Source organism: Botrytis porri, assembly GCF_014898465.1.
Source record: "Botrytis porri strain MUCL 3234 chromosome Unknown BPOR_014, whole genome shotgun sequence".
In the NCBI taxonomy this organism is placed as follows: Eukaryota; Fungi; Ascomycota; class Leotiomycetes; order Helotiales; family Sclerotiniaceae; genus Botrytis; species Botrytis porri.
This window is the reverse complement of record NW_024066088.1, coordinates 319,396-337,821: the sequence shown is the minus strand read 5'-3', so window position 1 is coordinate 337,821 and position 18,426 is coordinate 319,396. Positions and strand designations below refer to the sequence as shown.

Genomic DNA, 18,426 nt, shown 5'->3' with positions numbered 1-18,426 from the left:
AATACTTGGGGGCTACGTATCATCGTCAAGCTGACGTCTGATGAACAAAAATGGAGCTCTATATAAACACAATCACAGACGAGAGACGAGTTCGTACTGAAACAGAATATCCTCCATTAATCCAAATTTCCGAGTCAAAGGTTCCAAGGACCCGTTGAGTTTGACAATGCCTGTAACCATTAAAGTCGCGGAGCATGATGCAGAAACATTTAAGCCAAACTGGCGCGATCCTCCAAAATATGGTTACAAAACGAACGCAGCGCCGGTTCAAGAACCAAATAGGTCATTCTTGCGTGACTTACTCAAGGATTTGGCACCGAAAGACCCAAAGGCCCTGAAAAATTCAAAATCCAACAGTACTATAATACAATCGACACTTACCGAAGAGATCGCAAGTAAGGTTCTCCCATCTGGGAATGGCTTAGTGCATACCTGTCTCGAGGCGTATAATCACCATCGTCATCCTGTCCTTCGTCCTGATGATATTAGGATCGCTATTTTGACTCAATTCTCATTTTATGTGAATAAGCATTCTGAGGAACTACTTCATTCTTTGTTGGACATGAGGGGAAAGAAGAGCTAGTCGTTGAAAATGATCATTTTGACTTCACAGTTTTTACTACTAATTTGGCCGACATGATCCAGGTATGTGTATTTCTACTACGCTCTTGTATCACATTATATAGCATGTTGACTTAATCGTTGTGTGTTAACTTGTAACTAGGAAAATATCGTGGACAAAAGCTTCCAGTCATGGATTTTACCGGCATTTTCGACCACGACGCGTATCGACACCATTGTATGTAGCTCAGTGATGATGAGCACCATGAAAAAGTACTTCAATTACAAGTACGTCACGGCACTTTCCAGAACCTTTTATCCTATGGGGCACCATAACGTATACTCACCTGTTAGTGCTGTTGTTTTGTGTGGTATACCTACAGTCACATTACTCGGGGAGGTATCAGACTGGGAAGAAATCCTTCGCCGGCTGGATAAGCTTGAATCGTTTGGGCCAGCTCATCCAGAATTGATACACTGGAAGGAGATACTTACTCCGGTAATCCAAAATATGATACTAACCTTCGAAAATCATGGAGCCACAGCCCAAGTTGACTTCTGGTCAAAAATCGCTCATATCAAGAGATTAAGTGGCGGATCAAGCTTATCCGGGTGGCTCACAGTTTTCTGTGCCTTTAATGAAGACGGAGAGTGGCAAGTAAAAGAGAGGAGACCAGGTCAGGGCAATCGTTCAATGAGTGAGCCTCCCCAATATCCATTTATAAAAATTGCCAATATACCCACTGGTAAGTGTCATGTTAAGGTTCGGATCAATGGAAGGATCGAAGTCGATGCTATGATTGTAGCCGGCCTGGTAGGCGCTTCACTCTCTTCTCGGAATGGGGATGATGCCATCCTTGACACGGTGCAACCTTACCCTGCATGGAGCATCTTTGCGCTGAACGATGATATGTAAATGGATGTCAGAATCTTCCAGGATGATAAGAGTTTTCTACTTTTGTCATTGTTTGCCAGATGAGTTGGATCTTTGTTCAATAGATCTATTGAAGGGCTACCAAGGCCGCAATAAAGATGCGATATCAAAGTAATCTTAGAGTAAAACCCTGTTGTAACACAATACTACCTGAGCCAATGTAATTCTCCACAAGACAGAGGTAATGCCAACCCTTGAGCCCGCTAAGAATATAAAGGGGGCTTCAAGGACTTACTTTTCATAATTCAATCAAAGGTCAATCTCATGATTCGAATATATCAATGTTAAGAGTATTCCAGATTCTATAGAGCTCAAATGAATGCCATCATAAAGAATAAAAAGAAATAATGATTGGCCGTTTTAATATTGAATTATCGTCGAGGGGTAAGATTGTTGATTTTTAGTTTTTCCAAGCCCCTTCTCAAAGCTTCCAATTTTCTGCTGTGTTAACTTTCGCAGCTCGTGGAAAGATCGAAGGATTAAGAACACCCAAATCAGATCTGCAACAGAAACTCAGGAGTGTTAAGAAAGTCACGAGTTTCAATGATGGTTGGTTGATTGGGGGAGCGAACTTATTGATCCGAAGTTGCTCCGAATAAAGTCTTGCTTTGGACGACCGCTCTTCGACTGGCTTGCCAGCTTATGCCATTCTTGGTATTATACACTTGTGCGATACTTTCTGGACATTCTCTGATAGATGTTTTGATGGTGATGCTTATCGGTCTCGTGATAGAATACTGTGTTTCTATCACCATGATACTCCTCAGCAGAATCAGATAATCTGTCACATTAGCAAAACTGCACTCTTGCTAGCGTCCCAGACTTGTTCGTTCATTTCTCTGTCGGCGGACTCAAGTCTTACTATATCTTATTTCGGAGCATGAGGAAAGCATTGAGCTGAAGATACAAATCGTGGTCTGGGCTGCAGCTGATGACGGACGATGGGCTCAACGATGGTGGCGCTGCTTTCCTACAAGAAGGGCGGAATGCAGTATTGATGATATCTTGCTTGAAACGGCAGAGAATATAGATGATAGAACGAACTTACGATATCGCAAAACTAGTTGTACAGCAAAAGTGGATGCTACGACTACATAGAAGAGGTAATCTCCGTTTCTCGATATATTCAACCTTCTTCACATACCGGTATCCACTTTCTACCCATATCACATTCAATTGACTGTCATAATTTGGGTTTCATTGTTTCTTCTTCACACTCCTTGGTATGAATACAATCATCAACCATGCAATCGGCACCTAAGTATGTCAAACCAGCTTTAAAGCATGCTGTTACGTGCCACATATCTCATGGCCACTTTCAAACTTGCAACAAAAGCTGCGTTGGATAATTGACACTACGCAGATTCGAATTTTTGTCCAGTTGTAAATGTTCTTTCTTTGTATTGTATGCGAGCATTGTGGATTTATTGCTTGGACCTATGTTACATTGTCGAATTAGAGTGATGAAAGAGGCAGGCTCCGGGAAAAAAGCAAGAAAGGAGATGACACTCAGTGGTATCAAGAATGGCATAGAACGGGCCAACAGTGAATCAAATCAAATTCTATGGGTCATAAGAAAGAACGGAGGAACAACGGCGCGAGAAACCAAAATAAGATAAGAGAGAACATGAGGTATGATTCGTTCATAAATATCATCACTTAGAGAGCAAACTTGAAGTATAGAATTTGATGATATTGACATGGAATAAAGAACCAATCTCAAGGGGCAATAGAGCAATAATTCATAAAAGCAGAGAAATTCTCAGTGCCCTTCTCTACGGTACGCTAATAGCAAATTCGAATGAACTTCCGCGTGATTGCGCGAGATTCACTATGAAGTATCGCCTAGCCATGGTATTTTGGTTCACCCGCACAAATAAATATAAAGCTACTTGGAATATCCTGAAGTTCCTAAACATCGACACCTCCACAAACTTATTCAACAGAGGGTCAAGAGGTGCGTTTGAGCCTGCACAACCTCCTAAGCTGTACAGAACAAAAGATTTTCTTAATGTTACCTCTTCTCAAGTGTTTACACATACAAAAAAAAACTCCGTATTACCAAATATTCGATCTATATCTTCTCTCACCATGGCAACCCCAACACTCTACACTGGCAAGTCAATTACGAATGTCTTAGCTACGGAACTTCTTGTTCTTGTCTGCGAATCTCTTTCCCGTGAGGACTTGACCAATTTTCGATTGGCAAATAAAATTTGTGCTGAGGTCGCGTCTAAAAACCTCGTTCAAGATTTGCATGTCATATTCACAGAGAAAAGTTTCAGTAACTTGTTGAATATATCAAAGCAACTAAATCTTTCGAAGCATGTTAGAAGTATATCGTATGAGCCACGGACCTTGCGAACTCTTTGTAAGAACGAATACATCAATTACATAGTTGAGGAGCTGAGACCCATGCCTCGACTCAACGAAGAAGACCTGGACGAGGGGTATGAGCTGTACAACCACATTCGCCGGCGTGAAGTCTACTTGAATGCGTTAAAATACGATATCGTTGTCTTCGCACAAGCTGTCCCAAAGTTCTCAAACTTCAATAAGATCGTCGTGGATGACGCCGGATTACCATCTGATCAATTCATGCGCTCTTACAACTGCAAGGCACATCTTTGTAAGGATATGTTCAGCCTTGATTCGAGCCAGAGCTATAATGCCTATAGGTACGGGAGGTTACACGCGCTATTTCTTGCTGCTAGCCTTGCTGGCGTAAAACTGAAGACTTTTAGAGCCACAGCTCTACCTTTGGCATTCTTCGGCGCGACGCCAATGAGCTGTACCGATGTGGCTCTTTCTGCCTTGCAACATGTTCAGCATATCGACATTACCATCAAAGTCGGCTATGAAGAATGGCAAGCCCACATCAATGGACTTGTTACTCGCCTTACACAATTCTTATCTCTCGCCTCAAATCTCGAGAGTCTTCGTATCGATTTGGGGGATCCTGAAGAAAGATCAATGGAGCCAATCCCTTTGGAGGTGGTAATTAGAGGCACTGGTAATTTCCCAAAGCTACGCAGTCTTAACCTTCGTCATTTCTCGTGCACCAAAGAATTTTTCTCAGAGTTTCTTCAAAAGCATGCGGATACACTAGAACATTTATCACTTGATACAATGACGATGGCGAGTGATTGTCCTGGTTGGGGTAATGTTTTCAATACACTTGAAACTGATTTGAAGCTCAAGTCTTGTCATTTCACTGGTGTTTGGTTTGAGGGCTGGGATAGTGAAAAAGAAGACGTCACTTATCCAATAAAGCTTTCCGCATCATATACTGGAACTTGGTCAAGTTCTCTGGGCGAAGTGCTACAGCACCGTGTCATCAAGAAGTGTATGCCAGCGGGAGACGAATGGATAACCATGGATGAGATTTGGGCCACCGCTACGAGAGAGTCCGAGGAGAGAGGATACGAAATCTATAGTGATGATAGTGCTGATGATTCCGATAGTGACATCTATGATATTTATGGTTACGAGGATCTTCTAGATGCGGATGATTTTGGCCACTACATTCACGATCAAGACGAAGAAGAAGACGAAGACGACAATGATGAAGATGGTGAAGATAGTGATGATGACGACGACCAGGATGAGGATGATATCAGGATACTCATAATCTAGGATTATTTCTTGTCTCTCCAATATGACGAATTGTACATTTCCTAGTTATTTACCCATATCATGAAGTTATCGAGGGTTGGCTTGCACCGAAGTAGATGACTTTCGTTGGCTTTCCATCATATTCCAAGAGTAATATGTACAATAATCAATCAAAAAATAATATGAACTCATATTTGCTCTACGATGGTAAAATTTCACGTGTATTGATTATGTGAAATATTTTTACGAGCATGCAATGACTTGTTTCCATTTTTCACGTCAAGGTGAGTCTGTGTTTCTGATAGTCCGGACTACAGTCTACTGATATTCTAGATTCTGGATTTCAGGCTCTGGGGATGTCATCTTTCAATTTTAGAAATGAAACTATTTTCAACACCTAAAAGTAACTAAACACCCTAAGATTCTCGATTCTTGGACTACAGTCCACACTGCTAGACACCCTGAGCTCCTCAGCACCCATCAAAGTATCCAATACTCACCCCTAAATACCCCTCATCTCACCTCATCAATATCATCTACCAATCCCCCATCACCTATCCATTCACATACACTTCATACACTTCTCGCATACTTCTCACACACCTACATATTAATCTTACATTCTGAACTACCACGCCTTCATACACTCCCATCCTTCTCTAAATCGAAGCACTCTCTTCTCCACCAACCTACATAGATAGAATGAATCAAGTATCAAGACTTACACCACAAACATCCTTGATACACCAACTGTCATACTTTCATTTGGTTCTAAATACTAATCATTACTCTGCATCTCAGCGCTACTCCTCTCATGATTCATCTGTCATACGGGATATTTCCACTTGTCGTAATTCCAAATAATTCCTCATTTCTCGGTTAGTGTATCTTTCACCTTCTTTCTTGCCCTTCCGCCTTTTTTAATAACCCCTTTTATACACTTACGCATACACTTACTCCCATCTCCCCAGCTATCCCTCAGTCTTCAAACTAGTTTCCCAAAATCAAAATTCCAACACCAAACTTCCCACACATACATCTATTTCTTCAAACCTCAAACCCGCTTCTCACATGCCTCCAGCCCACCAAGACTATTTCTTTCTTTCTAAAAGCCATACGTACCACTTATGTATATCTCATGGATATCTACATCTTCCTGCCCATCCCTCAATCTCCAATCTATTCTTCAACATCCAACATTCCCGCACCAAACGTCCCACACATACATCTATTTCTTCAAACCTCAAATTCCAAACTTCAACCCCTCCTCCCTTGAAACTCAAACCACCATCTCTCGCACCCCCCCATCTCCCTCTCCTCAATCAAACACCACAATCTACATCTCACCTCCCTCCTCATTTCCTTCCCAAGCCTCCTATTATCAAAACCTATTACCAGAGCACAGCTATCCATAAAACATATCATTTTCATATTCCTTCCTCGAATGACATAGATTGTTAGCTCGATTTGTTTTTTTTGTATCCCTTCCTAGTTTCTACTCCTCTAATGCAATTCACCCCATTCATGTCATCACGTCATTCACGCTTCCATGTATCCCATTAATATCCCATCCCATACCAACTTACCAACCATTCTTCATTCAAACCCATCATCCACCGCCCATCAACAACCACCTCATCGAATCAAGGCGCTCCTTCGAATTCAGACCAATACTATCCATACCTAGATACCTAGGTAGATAAGCAAATTAGTATCTTTCCTTCCTCATAACTTCCACCTCCTCCACTCCATCACCCCATCCCCCAACCTCAACTCCAACCAATGACCTCCCCATGATAATCTCGAAATTCAATCACAACATCAGCAGCTCAGAAAAGAGAGTGAGTTCTACGAATCATGTTGGGTAGTTTGAAGTGTATATCAATTAAGAGTATGATTTGTTCCGATGGATTAGATTGCGAGTTTGATAATCGAGTTGAAACATACTTATATATATCATCATCATCATCATCATCATCATCATCATCATCATCATCACGATATAACATCACCCATCCATCCATCCACCCACACCTCACCTTACCTCGAGAACCCAGTGCGTACGAAAATCATCTTTCCCTCCACAGATTCCCAAGTTGAAAGAAGAGTATCCTGATTCCGTCCTTGTTCTCACCCTCTACCTATCATCTCCTTATCCTCATCTCTATCCCCTTATCTCCTCACTCTATACTCAACTTCTATCCTTCAATTTCCCCCTTCTATCATTCATCTTCCATTCTCCTTCCCATCCCCATTCTCGCATTCTAATCCTCATTCCAACCTCCCTATCTATTCCCCTTATTCAAAAACACTCAATCCTATTACTAATTCCATCACTAACCCAAAGAAGCAAAGCAAAGCACTCATATAAAACACAACAAACTAAGTTCTCATATCCCAAGATATAATCCCACAAAACACAACCCATCCAAAATACAACCCAACACAATCCAAAGTTTTATATCCTGAAAAGCCCCCCCAAGTAACCAACCTACCGAATTACCAATCAAGAATAGAGGGGGAGGAGATGAGTTACCCATCTACATACCTACAAACCTATATACCTACTCAATAACAAAAAGGACTATACAAGCACATCTATTATCGATAAACATCTTTTGAAACATAGAAGAGTTACATCTTTCAATCCAAACAATAGCAAAGAATCCTTGTACCGGACAGAGAGATAAATGAATAGATACCCAACCAGGCAAGAATGAAATACTCGCGTAGTATATCTCGAATCAGCTACTCACCTAGTCATTATTCATATGTGCAGAGAGTGAGTAGTTGGATGAATGCGGTATGTGTATGTAATACAATGGGTATCATAGATATAATAATTTCGAAAGTTCGGCTTTGCAAACTGAACTGTGAAATACCTTAGAATACCATCAAGTCCAACAGGATGGCATAGAACCTTAGAACACTGCACAGTGCAATACAACGGCCCTGAAACAAAGACAAAGTACCCACCCAAGTAAACAACTGCATACCTAGGTAGTCACCCAAGCCAATTTGCAGAGACCAAGTATTCATACCCGAGTTTCCATTTGCGTTAGTGCATAACTGTTTTCCTCATTATCCATTCCCACTAAGAACCTTCCTTCATTCCCCAATTCACACCCTCATTACGAACCCCCCTTAGCATCATCATGTCTCTCAGGTACATAATTTGTTTCGCCCAACAAAACCCCCTGCTGACTCGTCATCGCCGTCTGAGTCCCAGGCTGTGGTTGCGTCGCGATACTTGGACCCGAGGGAGCGGGCGGCGATACATTCTTACTACTCGCCGCGTGTAATCTTTGATCTAGTGCTTTGAGAGCTAGGGCTCTTCTTCTTTCTGCTTCTGCTCTTGCGCCGCCGGGAGCGGTTCTCTGTTGGATATATGAGGATTCTCCTCTGCTGGCTGAGACGTCTGCTGCGGAGAAGGGGGTGCAGATTTTGAGGGTGACGAGAGTATTGAAGATTGTGTCTGCGAGGGAAGCGATGAGGGGTTTGAGGGGACCGGGGAAGAATTCTGCGAAAGTGAAGGTTTCGGATGCGTCGCCGCGGAGAGTGGGGGATTGGTTGGAGTCGAGGTCGGGGAAGGCGGATTTGTAGAAACGGAGGTAGGTGTAGGAGATGAGGAAAGCGTAGGAAACGAGGAAGAGGGAGGTGATGGTGAGGAGTTGGATGGCGCAGAGGGTGAGGATGGTGAGGAGATGGAGGGCGGGGAAGCGGGGGACGCGGAGAGAGAGGATGCCTTTGAAGAGGGTGACGGTGTGGGTTGGTACGAGTTGAGAAAAGGCGATCAGGAAGGAGATTTGGAGGGGGATGGTTCCATTTATTGAGCTGAGACTTTTGGTGAGGTGTTAGTTGATTGAAGGGATAGATAGATGGACAGATGCGATTTCAAAGAAGAGAGATATAAAATTGGAAAAACTCACGTCCAGCTGATATCACCCGTGAGTGCAAAGAAAAGAACCAAAGTCCCAAAGGTTAAAATATTAGGAATGAGTGCTGCGACTACAATGAACTTCGCGAATTCCCTGGATGTCCATGCTCGTTCCAGATATCTTCCTCCATAAAACAAAGTCACTCCGGCGATCCCCAGCGTAAAGACATTATTTTCCACCAAGGTCGTTGTCAAAAATGTCCAGGGATATATAAAGGACAACTGAGGTACGAGCGAGAGGTATGGAACGACTACGTGAAGCTCTGCGGCGGTTTCCTCATTCCACTGTTTGTATCGAATTGCGGCACTCAAGATGGATTCAGACAGTAATGCGATGAGTAGTATCCTCGTCACTGGAGGAATATTTAATCTGGGTGGCATATTTAAGAAGATATCGGAATCCCGTGAAAGTAATATCAGACCCTTCCTCCTTGATAAGTAGGTGGGAATGCAGTTTCGAAAGTTGATAAACGATATATACGATAATATATCTTCAGTAAAATAATAAAGCTTGGGTGATTTTCATCAAGCCTTCCCTTAATAAAAATTAAAGTGTCATCAAATCCAATAAGGGTAGGATGTAAAGCACAGACCATTTCAATTTGTTTTGGCCTTGTCAACCCAAAACATCCAGCCTCAAACATAAGGCTGAAGCGAGAGAGAATAATAAGATCCGGCCTGGGTGGGCATGTTTTGAAAAGTTGTAAGCCACGTGAAGGGTGTGAGGCTTTTGGGAATGGACTAAGCTCCATATGGCACTAGTTCAAACTTACTCCGTCGATTCCTGGCCAGAAACAATGCCGGGTAGAAATTCCGAAAATGTGGGAGAAGTACGATTGGAATTTGGCAGAAGTTCATCCAGATTGTCGATGTTTTTTTAAATTGTTTAATTATGCGTGTGATGGATATGGATGCAGGTTATCAACCAACACTTTTGAAGAGAAGACGGAGCAGATACGGTACCGGGAAATGCAGTGAGTAAAGAAGGAAGGCATCGTGAATGGTATATGCGCAAGTCAGAATGATGTATGGTATGGTATGGTATCGTGCCTAGTAGGTGATACAGTTGGAAGTTCCACGTACCTGAATTAACCCACGTACTAGGGATCCCTTACCTGCCTATCGACCTTGTGGTGAATAGATTCGCGGTGTAGCATTTGTGTCACGGTGGAAAGGATGTTATGGGTTGGTTGAAAAGTTATAAGGTTCTCTTCTCATCACTCGTAATACTGGGAACCCCAGGACAGGGCAGGGGATACGTTGGAACTTGGAACTACTACTACTGCTGTGCATCATCATCACGCCCTAGGCATCAGCATTTGTGTTAAAGAAAAAACTTATTCATAGTCTAGCGAGTCGTTCATCAATCATCTTCTGATGCTAACTATTTAGTTTGTTTCGCACCGCCGTCCCTGATCCTTAGTCGATAAAGAAAGATGGAGAGAAAAGCGTTGATCGGGGAGGTAAGCTATAAGCTACATGTCTGGTATGCAGGTTGTGATCCCCGAGGCCAGCGTAAAGTTGTGCGTGTCGTAATTAGTATCTTCGCATCTCGTTACAAGGCTTCATCACTAGAGAATTTAATCATCTGAATTGTCATTCATAGGAATGAATCTTACTCGGGGATGAGACGTTGATCAACAACGGGACGGGAACAGGAACAAACTGTTGTCGTACTTCCATGGATCTTTTCATCCATCTTTCATCCGAGCTCTCTCTCCCTCTCTCTTTCCTTTGGTTAGAGATTATCCACACTCGTACTTTACCTTACGTGGTAGCATTTCTTCTTGCGAAACTAAAAATAATACTACCAGTATAATAATAATAGGATAATGTAAATTTATGTCACACACACACATACTAGGCAGGTATACACACACACACACATCTTAGCATCTATCTAACTTTCACACAAACCGACCATCGCCACCACCCCATTCCATCCCACCATCTTTATTGAAGGCACGCAAGCAAGTAAGCAAGCAAGCAAGCATTACATATCGTACGCCGTTGTACATACCAGGTACCTAGTCAAAGTGGTACACCATACTAGGTTCTGGAATCCAGCTCGCCTATCACTCAATGCATTCTTAAATGTACGGAAGCATCTTCAGCCAATATCTTAAGCCTCTAATGGTCTAGAAGAAAGCTCAGAAAAAGACTCCATTTATTTAGTTCTAGCCAAGATCTCCATTCTTTAGTATGTTACTACTTCGCATGTAACCACCAATTTTGACTCGAGGAAATTCCCGTTACTTGACTAGATAGTCAGTCAAAGAGTTTTGGAAAGTTGGTGAGAAAGCCAAGTGTCCCTACTATACTATACTAATACTACCTAGGTAAACGCAGTCAGGACATTGACACCAAACCCGTCATTTTCAAGATTCGGATTTTCTCAGATTCGAATTGGTCTGTCGTATAGGTAGGTATATTAATACATAAGCACATGGACCAACCAATGTTCATGGCAATCAATCTCGTTGTCGGTTCTATCACATCATCATACAATCAACAAAGATTCGGAAAATCAATAACAAAGAAAGGTCTCAAAGAAAGGTATCAAGGGAATGGGAAATAGGATGGAAAACAGAAATGAATGAACATCTAAATGAAGGGGACCTTTTTACCCTCCTCTTTTCTCCATCATTTATTAATCACCCCATCATTCTTAAGCGGTGGTGGACTCAAGCCATGGATAGATAAATAGATAGACCTTTCACATACTAGTACTACTGTACATGCATCTCGATTTTCGATAGGGCAGACGATCACACTTCCAATTGTAAATTTTGGATCCCTCGTCGAGTGTTTATTCGGCTTGGCTTTCTTCTTCTCTGTACTCGAGTATTGTACGGTACGTACCGGTCTTCTTCTAAGCTCTGTCGTTTCTTTTGAATCCCCGTGTCCGTCTGTCTGACCCCTTGTAGGTTTATTATAGTAAGGTGGTGGGTGAGTAGTACAATGATCTCCAGATTGATAGGATGCTTTTTGACACGTCTTGGATTAGATCACTGATAAAGGATTGCACCGAAGTATTCATGGTATAGTGTTACTGCACCGTATAGATTGGATTCCCGAGTAGATTGTAATTGTAGATGTGGATGTGGATGTGGATATGGATATGGATAACGTGGTTTATCATCATGCGGCCCATATCATCATGCGGCCCACTTTCACCTCAATTTGTATTTTTAAATCCATATTACTCAACAACAATTGATTCAATTGATTAAAACTATTAAGAATCTAATAATCTAGGATCTATTATATCGTTTTGACAAGTTCTTGAATTATGACCTGGTTTTCCACACTTACTACAGCATCAATTAGAAGATACTTCCCCATTAGGATTCCTCCCTTTTTGACGCTCGTCGCGTTGAATCTGAACATCAACCTCTTGCTGAGATAATATATCAAGAGCCTCTTGTCCAATAAGTACTCTTCCTTAACACAATTGGGTTTTTTTCGTATGTCGACGCTTACTTAATGCTTCATTTGCTGCCCGAAGTGTACGGATCTCTGCACTTAAAAGTGTATTCTCATGAGCTAATCTCTCTATGCCTTTAGCTAGAGCTAGTACAGTCTCAAATATAGGTGTAGGAGAGCTTGATTGATGACGATTGATTCGAGATTTAACTAATGTTGATTGAGAAAGAGCTTCCGTAGGATTGTGAGGAGTTTGAGAGGTCCAGAGGTCTAAATTGACAAAAGGAGGAGGACTAGGTGTATGTATTCGAATATCTAATTTTGAGAGTACTATTTCAGGATCAAAGGGGACTAATCCTGTTCCTCGGAATCCAGATTTCATATTCTGATTCGTGATCGATCGTTGATATGCAGCTTTGAAAGCTATAAAGAATTCGACCTTTGAGATATGATTGATATGTGCCCTTATAAACCCCTCAATTTGAGTACCATATTCTTGTTTTAACCTATTAAAACATCCGACATCAAGTGGTTGAGTTAAATGACTTGAATGCGGTGGTAGGCATACGTATATAATATCATTCTCCTTGCAATATGATTGAAAAGGTATGGATTCGTGGCTTTCGTGTCCGTCTAGCACCAACATTCGGTATTTGCCTACTCTGCAATCCTTTGTATGTTTATCGAAGTGTTTTAACCATTCCAATCCTGTCTCATTGTTCGTCCACCCATTGCTAGTAGGTTTAATAGCCCAATCTGCAGGAAGATCGGTTTCCGTATACCAATTGGAAAGATGCACCTGTCCTTGAACCACCAGGAATGGAGGTATGATTTCCCCTACACTACTACCGCATATGATCGCTGTCGCCCATTCCCTATTGCCTGGTTGTACTGCTTTACTCCTACCACTCCTCCCAGCACTAGTAACTACCATACCAGCATTTATAACTCCCATCATAAAGCCTGTTTCGTCGAAATTCCACATATCGCAATCTTGTATACCAAATTTCGCTCGCATATTCGATATAAGACGAAACCACTTTCGAATAAACTCAGGATCCTCGCACAAAGCTCTTTGAAAGTCATAAACACGACTAAAACGCGTCTTTAATTCTTTGTGACGCTTTACGAATCGATGCGCCCAGAGCTTTCCAACCGCTTTTCCACCTCTCGATTCAAGAATATGATTCGCCATATCTTCCACCCCTTTAAGTTTAGGTGGAAAACCTCTCGAATCCATATCAAGAATATATTGAATAATGATCTCTTCTTCTAATTCTGTAAGTTTATGGGTTTTATGTCGATATTCTGTACGAGGGGTAAAACCGTCTATTCTACGCCGTAGTGTTGTACGTGGTATATTATACATCGTAGCAACCTTTCTAACACTTAGTTTTTTGTCTTTATGAATAGCATCGATAGCTAGGAGTATACGGGCTTCTTCATTATTCGAATGCATCGTGGGTTGTTGATAAAACGCGTGTTGAAATAAAAGGGTGCAAATTGAGGTGAAAGTGGGCCGCATGATGATATGGGCCGCATGATGATAAACCACGTTATGGATATGGATGTAAATGTAAATGTAAATGTGCATGTGCATGTGGATGAAGTAAAGTATAAATGTTCCCTGACTGCCATGCCATGACTTTGCATTGCTGTTTTTGATGGGGGCTGCTTGTCATGCGCATACCTTCCTACCTGTAACCTGAGGTACCAGGTATTTCTCAGGATTTCCAAACACAACCCATGCCACCGCTTCCATTGATCTCAAACTCTCTCTTGGCCTTTGTGATGGACATGCCGCAATGGTAGAAGCAGCGGTAGAAGCACCAGCAACAAACAGATGAGAATCACATCTTTGATAATAACAGTAATTAATGATCATGAATAGTATGCTCCTCATGAGACGTTCACTTCACTTTATTCATATGGCTCACTCCCCCTCCCTAGGTCACTCACCTCTACCGTGTACTGTGTAAAAGAAATACCTACTCGGTACTAGTCCATGCTCAAAGTGGATTAGTCAGTCTACTTTAATAAGATCGTCCCTATTGCCCTTTCATACCCTTTCATACCCTTTTTTTCCTTTTATCCAATCATTCCTCCTCCCCTGCTTGAATTCTTTTGGATCTCTACCCACTTCCCAACCAATCATCGCTCGTCTCTGGCTTTTCTAATATCGTCCTTAGCTTCTAGCTACAAGCCGGCAAGTTGCAACGAACAAGTCTCTTTTCCATCCATTCCTCCAATCTCGAATTCAACACAGCCCGCCCAAAAAAAAAAAACATAACTACAACAACTTAAAAATCCATTTTACATACATCGACAACATCACCACCACCATCTCAACAATTGAAATTCACGGTCCTTACAAGATACCATCCAGCGCGCAAAGCATCATATATTTCAACCCCACGATACCCTACCATTCGATTCGATCTCGTTCAATTCAATACCCCAAATACGATAGAGATACCCCATACCTCCAATTTCGCTTTTTCCATTGTACTGTACTTGAATTCGATATACAATCACCCTTTGGAGCTACACAATCACGAATCAGACCTCTTTTTTAATCATCACCATATCAAATCGAAGAAGCATCTCTACCACAACAGCAGCAATAACCACCACAACAACGTCTGGCCTTCCTCGAAGACAAACGAAATAGCAATGACGAAGGAAACTTTAACCTCGGACAAGGTGAACTATATCATTTGGAAGTACGTGTTTTCCTCGTGATCCATTCGTTCGGGTCTCCTCTCTTTCACACACATTCAACATACATATACATACATACATACATACATTCATACATACATACATACATTCATTCATACATACATTCATACATACATACATACACGTACTCTCTCTTTCTCTGATTCCAGGGACGGAGTGCTTTTGAGATTACATTTCGCTAACAGCAATTTATTGTACTTTGTATTATAGATATTTAATAGAATCAGGTATGTACAAGTACATTGAAGAAGAGAAAAGATAAGGAAAGGAAGACCAAAAAGGATGAGGATGAAGATGAAGATGAAGATGATCTATTCAAAATCCTCATTCACTCCTTTCCTAATTGTCTTGGGTCCTGGAAAGTCGGAGGTCATCAAAAGATGGTAGTTGGGGGACTTACTTGTGTGAAGAATCATTGAACTGATCAAAATTCTTTCGTCTCTATTGCAGGTTACGAAGGAGCGGCTCGTCACCTTTCAAAAGAGTGGGACGTTCAACAACCAGATTTATTACCATTTGCGCCCCATGTCGGAAAGCATGCACTAGTCTCCGTTCTAAACAAAGGTCTTCTTTATGATGCATATAACAGAGAAGCATCAAGGGTATGTTCAAATTGTTACGTTTTCTATTTTTATTTGATATAAATTTTTATGCCATCACACATGATTCCTTTTTGGTTTGGGTGACTGTGATCACTTCACTCATACCTCAATTCACACCTCCTCGCTCACACTTCACTTGATAAATTCTTACACTCTGCTACACACTTCATTTAACTTCACTTCACACTTCGTTTTTCTTTCATACATCTATTCTCTCAAGACTGTTTACAGTTCAGTTGGTTGGATATATATCAACTACAGGATTCTTTTCAATTAACATCCTGGTAGGCATTCCGTCAACATCAAGGTCGCTCTCAAGATGTTTCAGATTCAGAAATACCAATGGGTGTTTTTGGTCCCTTGGAAATAGTACACAGAACTATTCCCATCATCACTTCACCTCAAGAACCCCTCAACAACAATGAGGATTTAGAAATTGCTCGGAAACATCAACGAGAAGAAGAATCAATTTCAAGTTCAAATGCTCCACCAGGAAAGAAACCACGACTTACGAATGGTTATGAAAATGGTATTTCAAATGGGACCACAAACGGAAATGGAAGCTCAAATTACTACGATTCGGCTTCAACGCCCATGGAGATTGATGTTGATCAAAATGGTGATGGTCACGCTTATCCATCGCCAGAGCAACTACCGTCACCAGTGACTGCTACCATTGGACCAGAAAGGGGCACTCAGTCCGAGAAAGTCACAAATCTTAAAACGGAAACATTATACCTAGACTTATTGGATGACAATGTATCAAAATCGACCGTATTATATCGTTGCGAATGGAATCCAAAACTACCAAATCTCTTGGCTGCGGGGGGTACTGAATCACTAGCTCGAATGTGGGATCTGTCAAGTATGGTCGCCGATCATATCAATGGAACTAATAGCAGTCCTGATGCTTCAGGTATGAATACGAATGGGATTGTTCCGCCGTGTATTCCTCTTCTCCAACCTCTCGCGCCTCAACCAACAATGGTCAATGAAGTTACCTGGTCTTCGGATGGCAACCATATTCTTGTTTCGAGCGAGGAACCTGATGGAACCGCAACTGTTACTGTTTGGACTGCGAAGGGTCAACTATTGCACACCTCCAGCCCTATGGAGGGTCCAATCGTTTCCTTGAAGTGGAACTTCTCGAATACATTATTTTTGACAGTTTCTCCAATCACACTTAAAGGGCTCTCTACACCAGCATCAACCTTGACCGTCACCTCGATGGCCGACTTTACAACTGTACAACATACGATACCATCGATGCCCATTTTTGAATCCCCGCTTGAAGGTCTATGGATGAGTGATGAGGATTTCATGGCTTACGGAAATGAATTTCTACAAATATTTCGATTCGCGGATGGAAAGATCAATTATTTGACGAAATATGAGCATCGTGACGATCATCGTGTAACACATGCTACTTTCGACAGGGAATCAAAATTACTTGCTACTGGTAGTCAAAGTGGTATGATTGATGTAGGTACTTTCACTGTTAATCTTGTTCATTACTAATATTCTTAGATATGGGATGAGAAAGGTCGTTCTCGAACATTTAATGCTCATACCGGACCAATTACTTCCCTTGAATGGCAACCATTACCCCCATCGGATTCCGAGAATGAAAGCAGTGAAAGCAATGAAAGATTGTTGGCTTCATCGAGTGAAGATGGCGCTGTTAGCATTTGGAATGCCAAATCTTTGGAGCCAAAGCAAAAATGTTCAATGACAATCGACTCGACTAGTGTTTTCAAAGTTAAATTCACTCCCGATGGCGCATTCATTGCTGGCGCAACTAGTGATCGAGTTTTCATTTGGAAAGTCGACGATGCTTACTTTCCTCGAGCAACTTGGAATAGACCACCTGGAAATGGCTGGCAAACACCACAATCAACAGAGTCAAATGGAGAAGATGAACATGCTTTGAGTTGGGATGCACATGGTCAAAAATTGGCTTATGGTTGCAATAGTGTGGTATGTCTCTTGTGTGTTATTGTTTGAATGAATACTCACGGTTTGTATAGTTGGCAATCATCAATTTTAAACGTTGATCTTGGAATTACCTGACGGTATAATACAAGAAAGAGAAGCGTTGATTGTTAATATTATCCTCTGTCACTTTGATCTTCTGTCACCTTGAAGGCAACAGAAGATTATAAGAAGAGAAACCGAGTGAAATTCCTCACCATTCAGCATGATGGAATAGGCAAGAAGTGTTTCTTTCCGTCACAAAAGAGGTATTGAAATGATCATGAATAGATCATACATCTCATTGGATCTACTATAGTAGAGAATTGTCAAAGGAATACGAATTTGCGGAGAATGAACATCGGAATGGCGTCTAGAGCTGCAAAAAGATAAGCCAACGGCAAAGCGGCATTTGGTACTGATGATCACGGCACAAAGAAATCCATTCCTCATGAGTGGACCGTATTGGATGCATGAGAGGGAAAGATACGATTGATGATTTTATATGTGTATCATAGAGACGTTAGAGAATTAGGTGTTGGACGTATTGAACATTAAAAGAACTAGGAGTTTGGAATGATCGGATTGGATAGTATGTCTTTAGGTGATTAGGATAGCATAGGATTAGATTAGAGTGG

At 41.6% G+C, this 18,426-nt stretch overlaps 5 protein-coding genes across 5 annotated transcripts; 4 read left to right on the top strand and 1 right to left on the bottom strand.

Moving 5' to 3' along the window:
* Positions 1 to 166: 166 nt before the first annotated feature.
* EAF01_009468 (uncharacterized protein) lies at positions 167 to 583 on the top strand (the record flags this gene model as incomplete). The annotated part of the gene is made up of 1 exon (XM_038917724.1): positions 167 to 583. The coding sequence occupies one exon, from the start codon at positions 167 to 169 to the stop codon at positions 581 to 583; it is 417 nt and encodes a 138-aa protein (XP_038766533.1).
* A 53-nt stretch (positions 584 to 636) lies between these two features.
* On the top strand, positions 637 to 1,477 carry EAF01_009467 (uncharacterized protein; the record flags this gene model as incomplete). Its single annotated transcript, XM_038917723.1, has 2 exons — positions 637 to 645; positions 725 to 1,477. 2 exons carry the CDS (start codon positions 637 to 639, stop codon positions 1,475 to 1,477), a joined length of 762 nt encoding a protein of 253 aa, XP_038766532.1.
* Positions 1,478 to 3,586: 2,109 nt separating this feature from the next.
* On the top strand, positions 3,587 to 5,131 carry EAF01_009466 (uncharacterized protein; the record flags this gene model as incomplete). Its single annotated transcript, XM_038917722.1, has 1 exon — positions 3,587 to 5,131. The coding sequence occupies one exon, from the start codon at positions 3,587 to 3,589 to the stop codon at positions 5,129 to 5,131; it is 1,545 nt and encodes a 514-aa protein (XP_038766531.1).
* A 3,110-nt stretch (positions 5,132 to 8,241) lies between these two features.
* Positions 8,242 to 9,428, bottom strand: EAF01_009465 (uncharacterized protein; the record flags this gene model as incomplete). Its single annotated transcript, XM_038917721.1, has 2 exons — positions 8,242 to 8,950; positions 9,040 to 9,428. The coding sequence occupies 2 exons, from the start codon at positions 9,426 to 9,428 to the stop codon at positions 8,242 to 8,244; spliced, it is 1,098 nt and encodes a 365-aa protein (XP_038766530.1).
* Positions 9,429 to 15,146: 5,718 nt separating this feature from the next.
* EAF01_009464 (uncharacterized protein) lies at positions 15,147 to 17,871 on the top strand (the record flags this gene model as incomplete). The annotated part of the gene is made up of 6 exons (XM_038917720.1): positions 15,147 to 15,196; positions 15,426 to 15,442; positions 15,666 to 15,817; positions 16,106 to 17,299; positions 17,345 to 17,794; positions 17,845 to 17,871. The coding sequence occupies 6 exons, from the start codon at positions 15,147 to 15,149 to the stop codon at positions 17,869 to 17,871; spliced, it is 1,890 nt and encodes a 629-aa protein (XP_038766529.1).
* Positions 17,872 to 18,426: the final 555 nt, after the last annotated feature.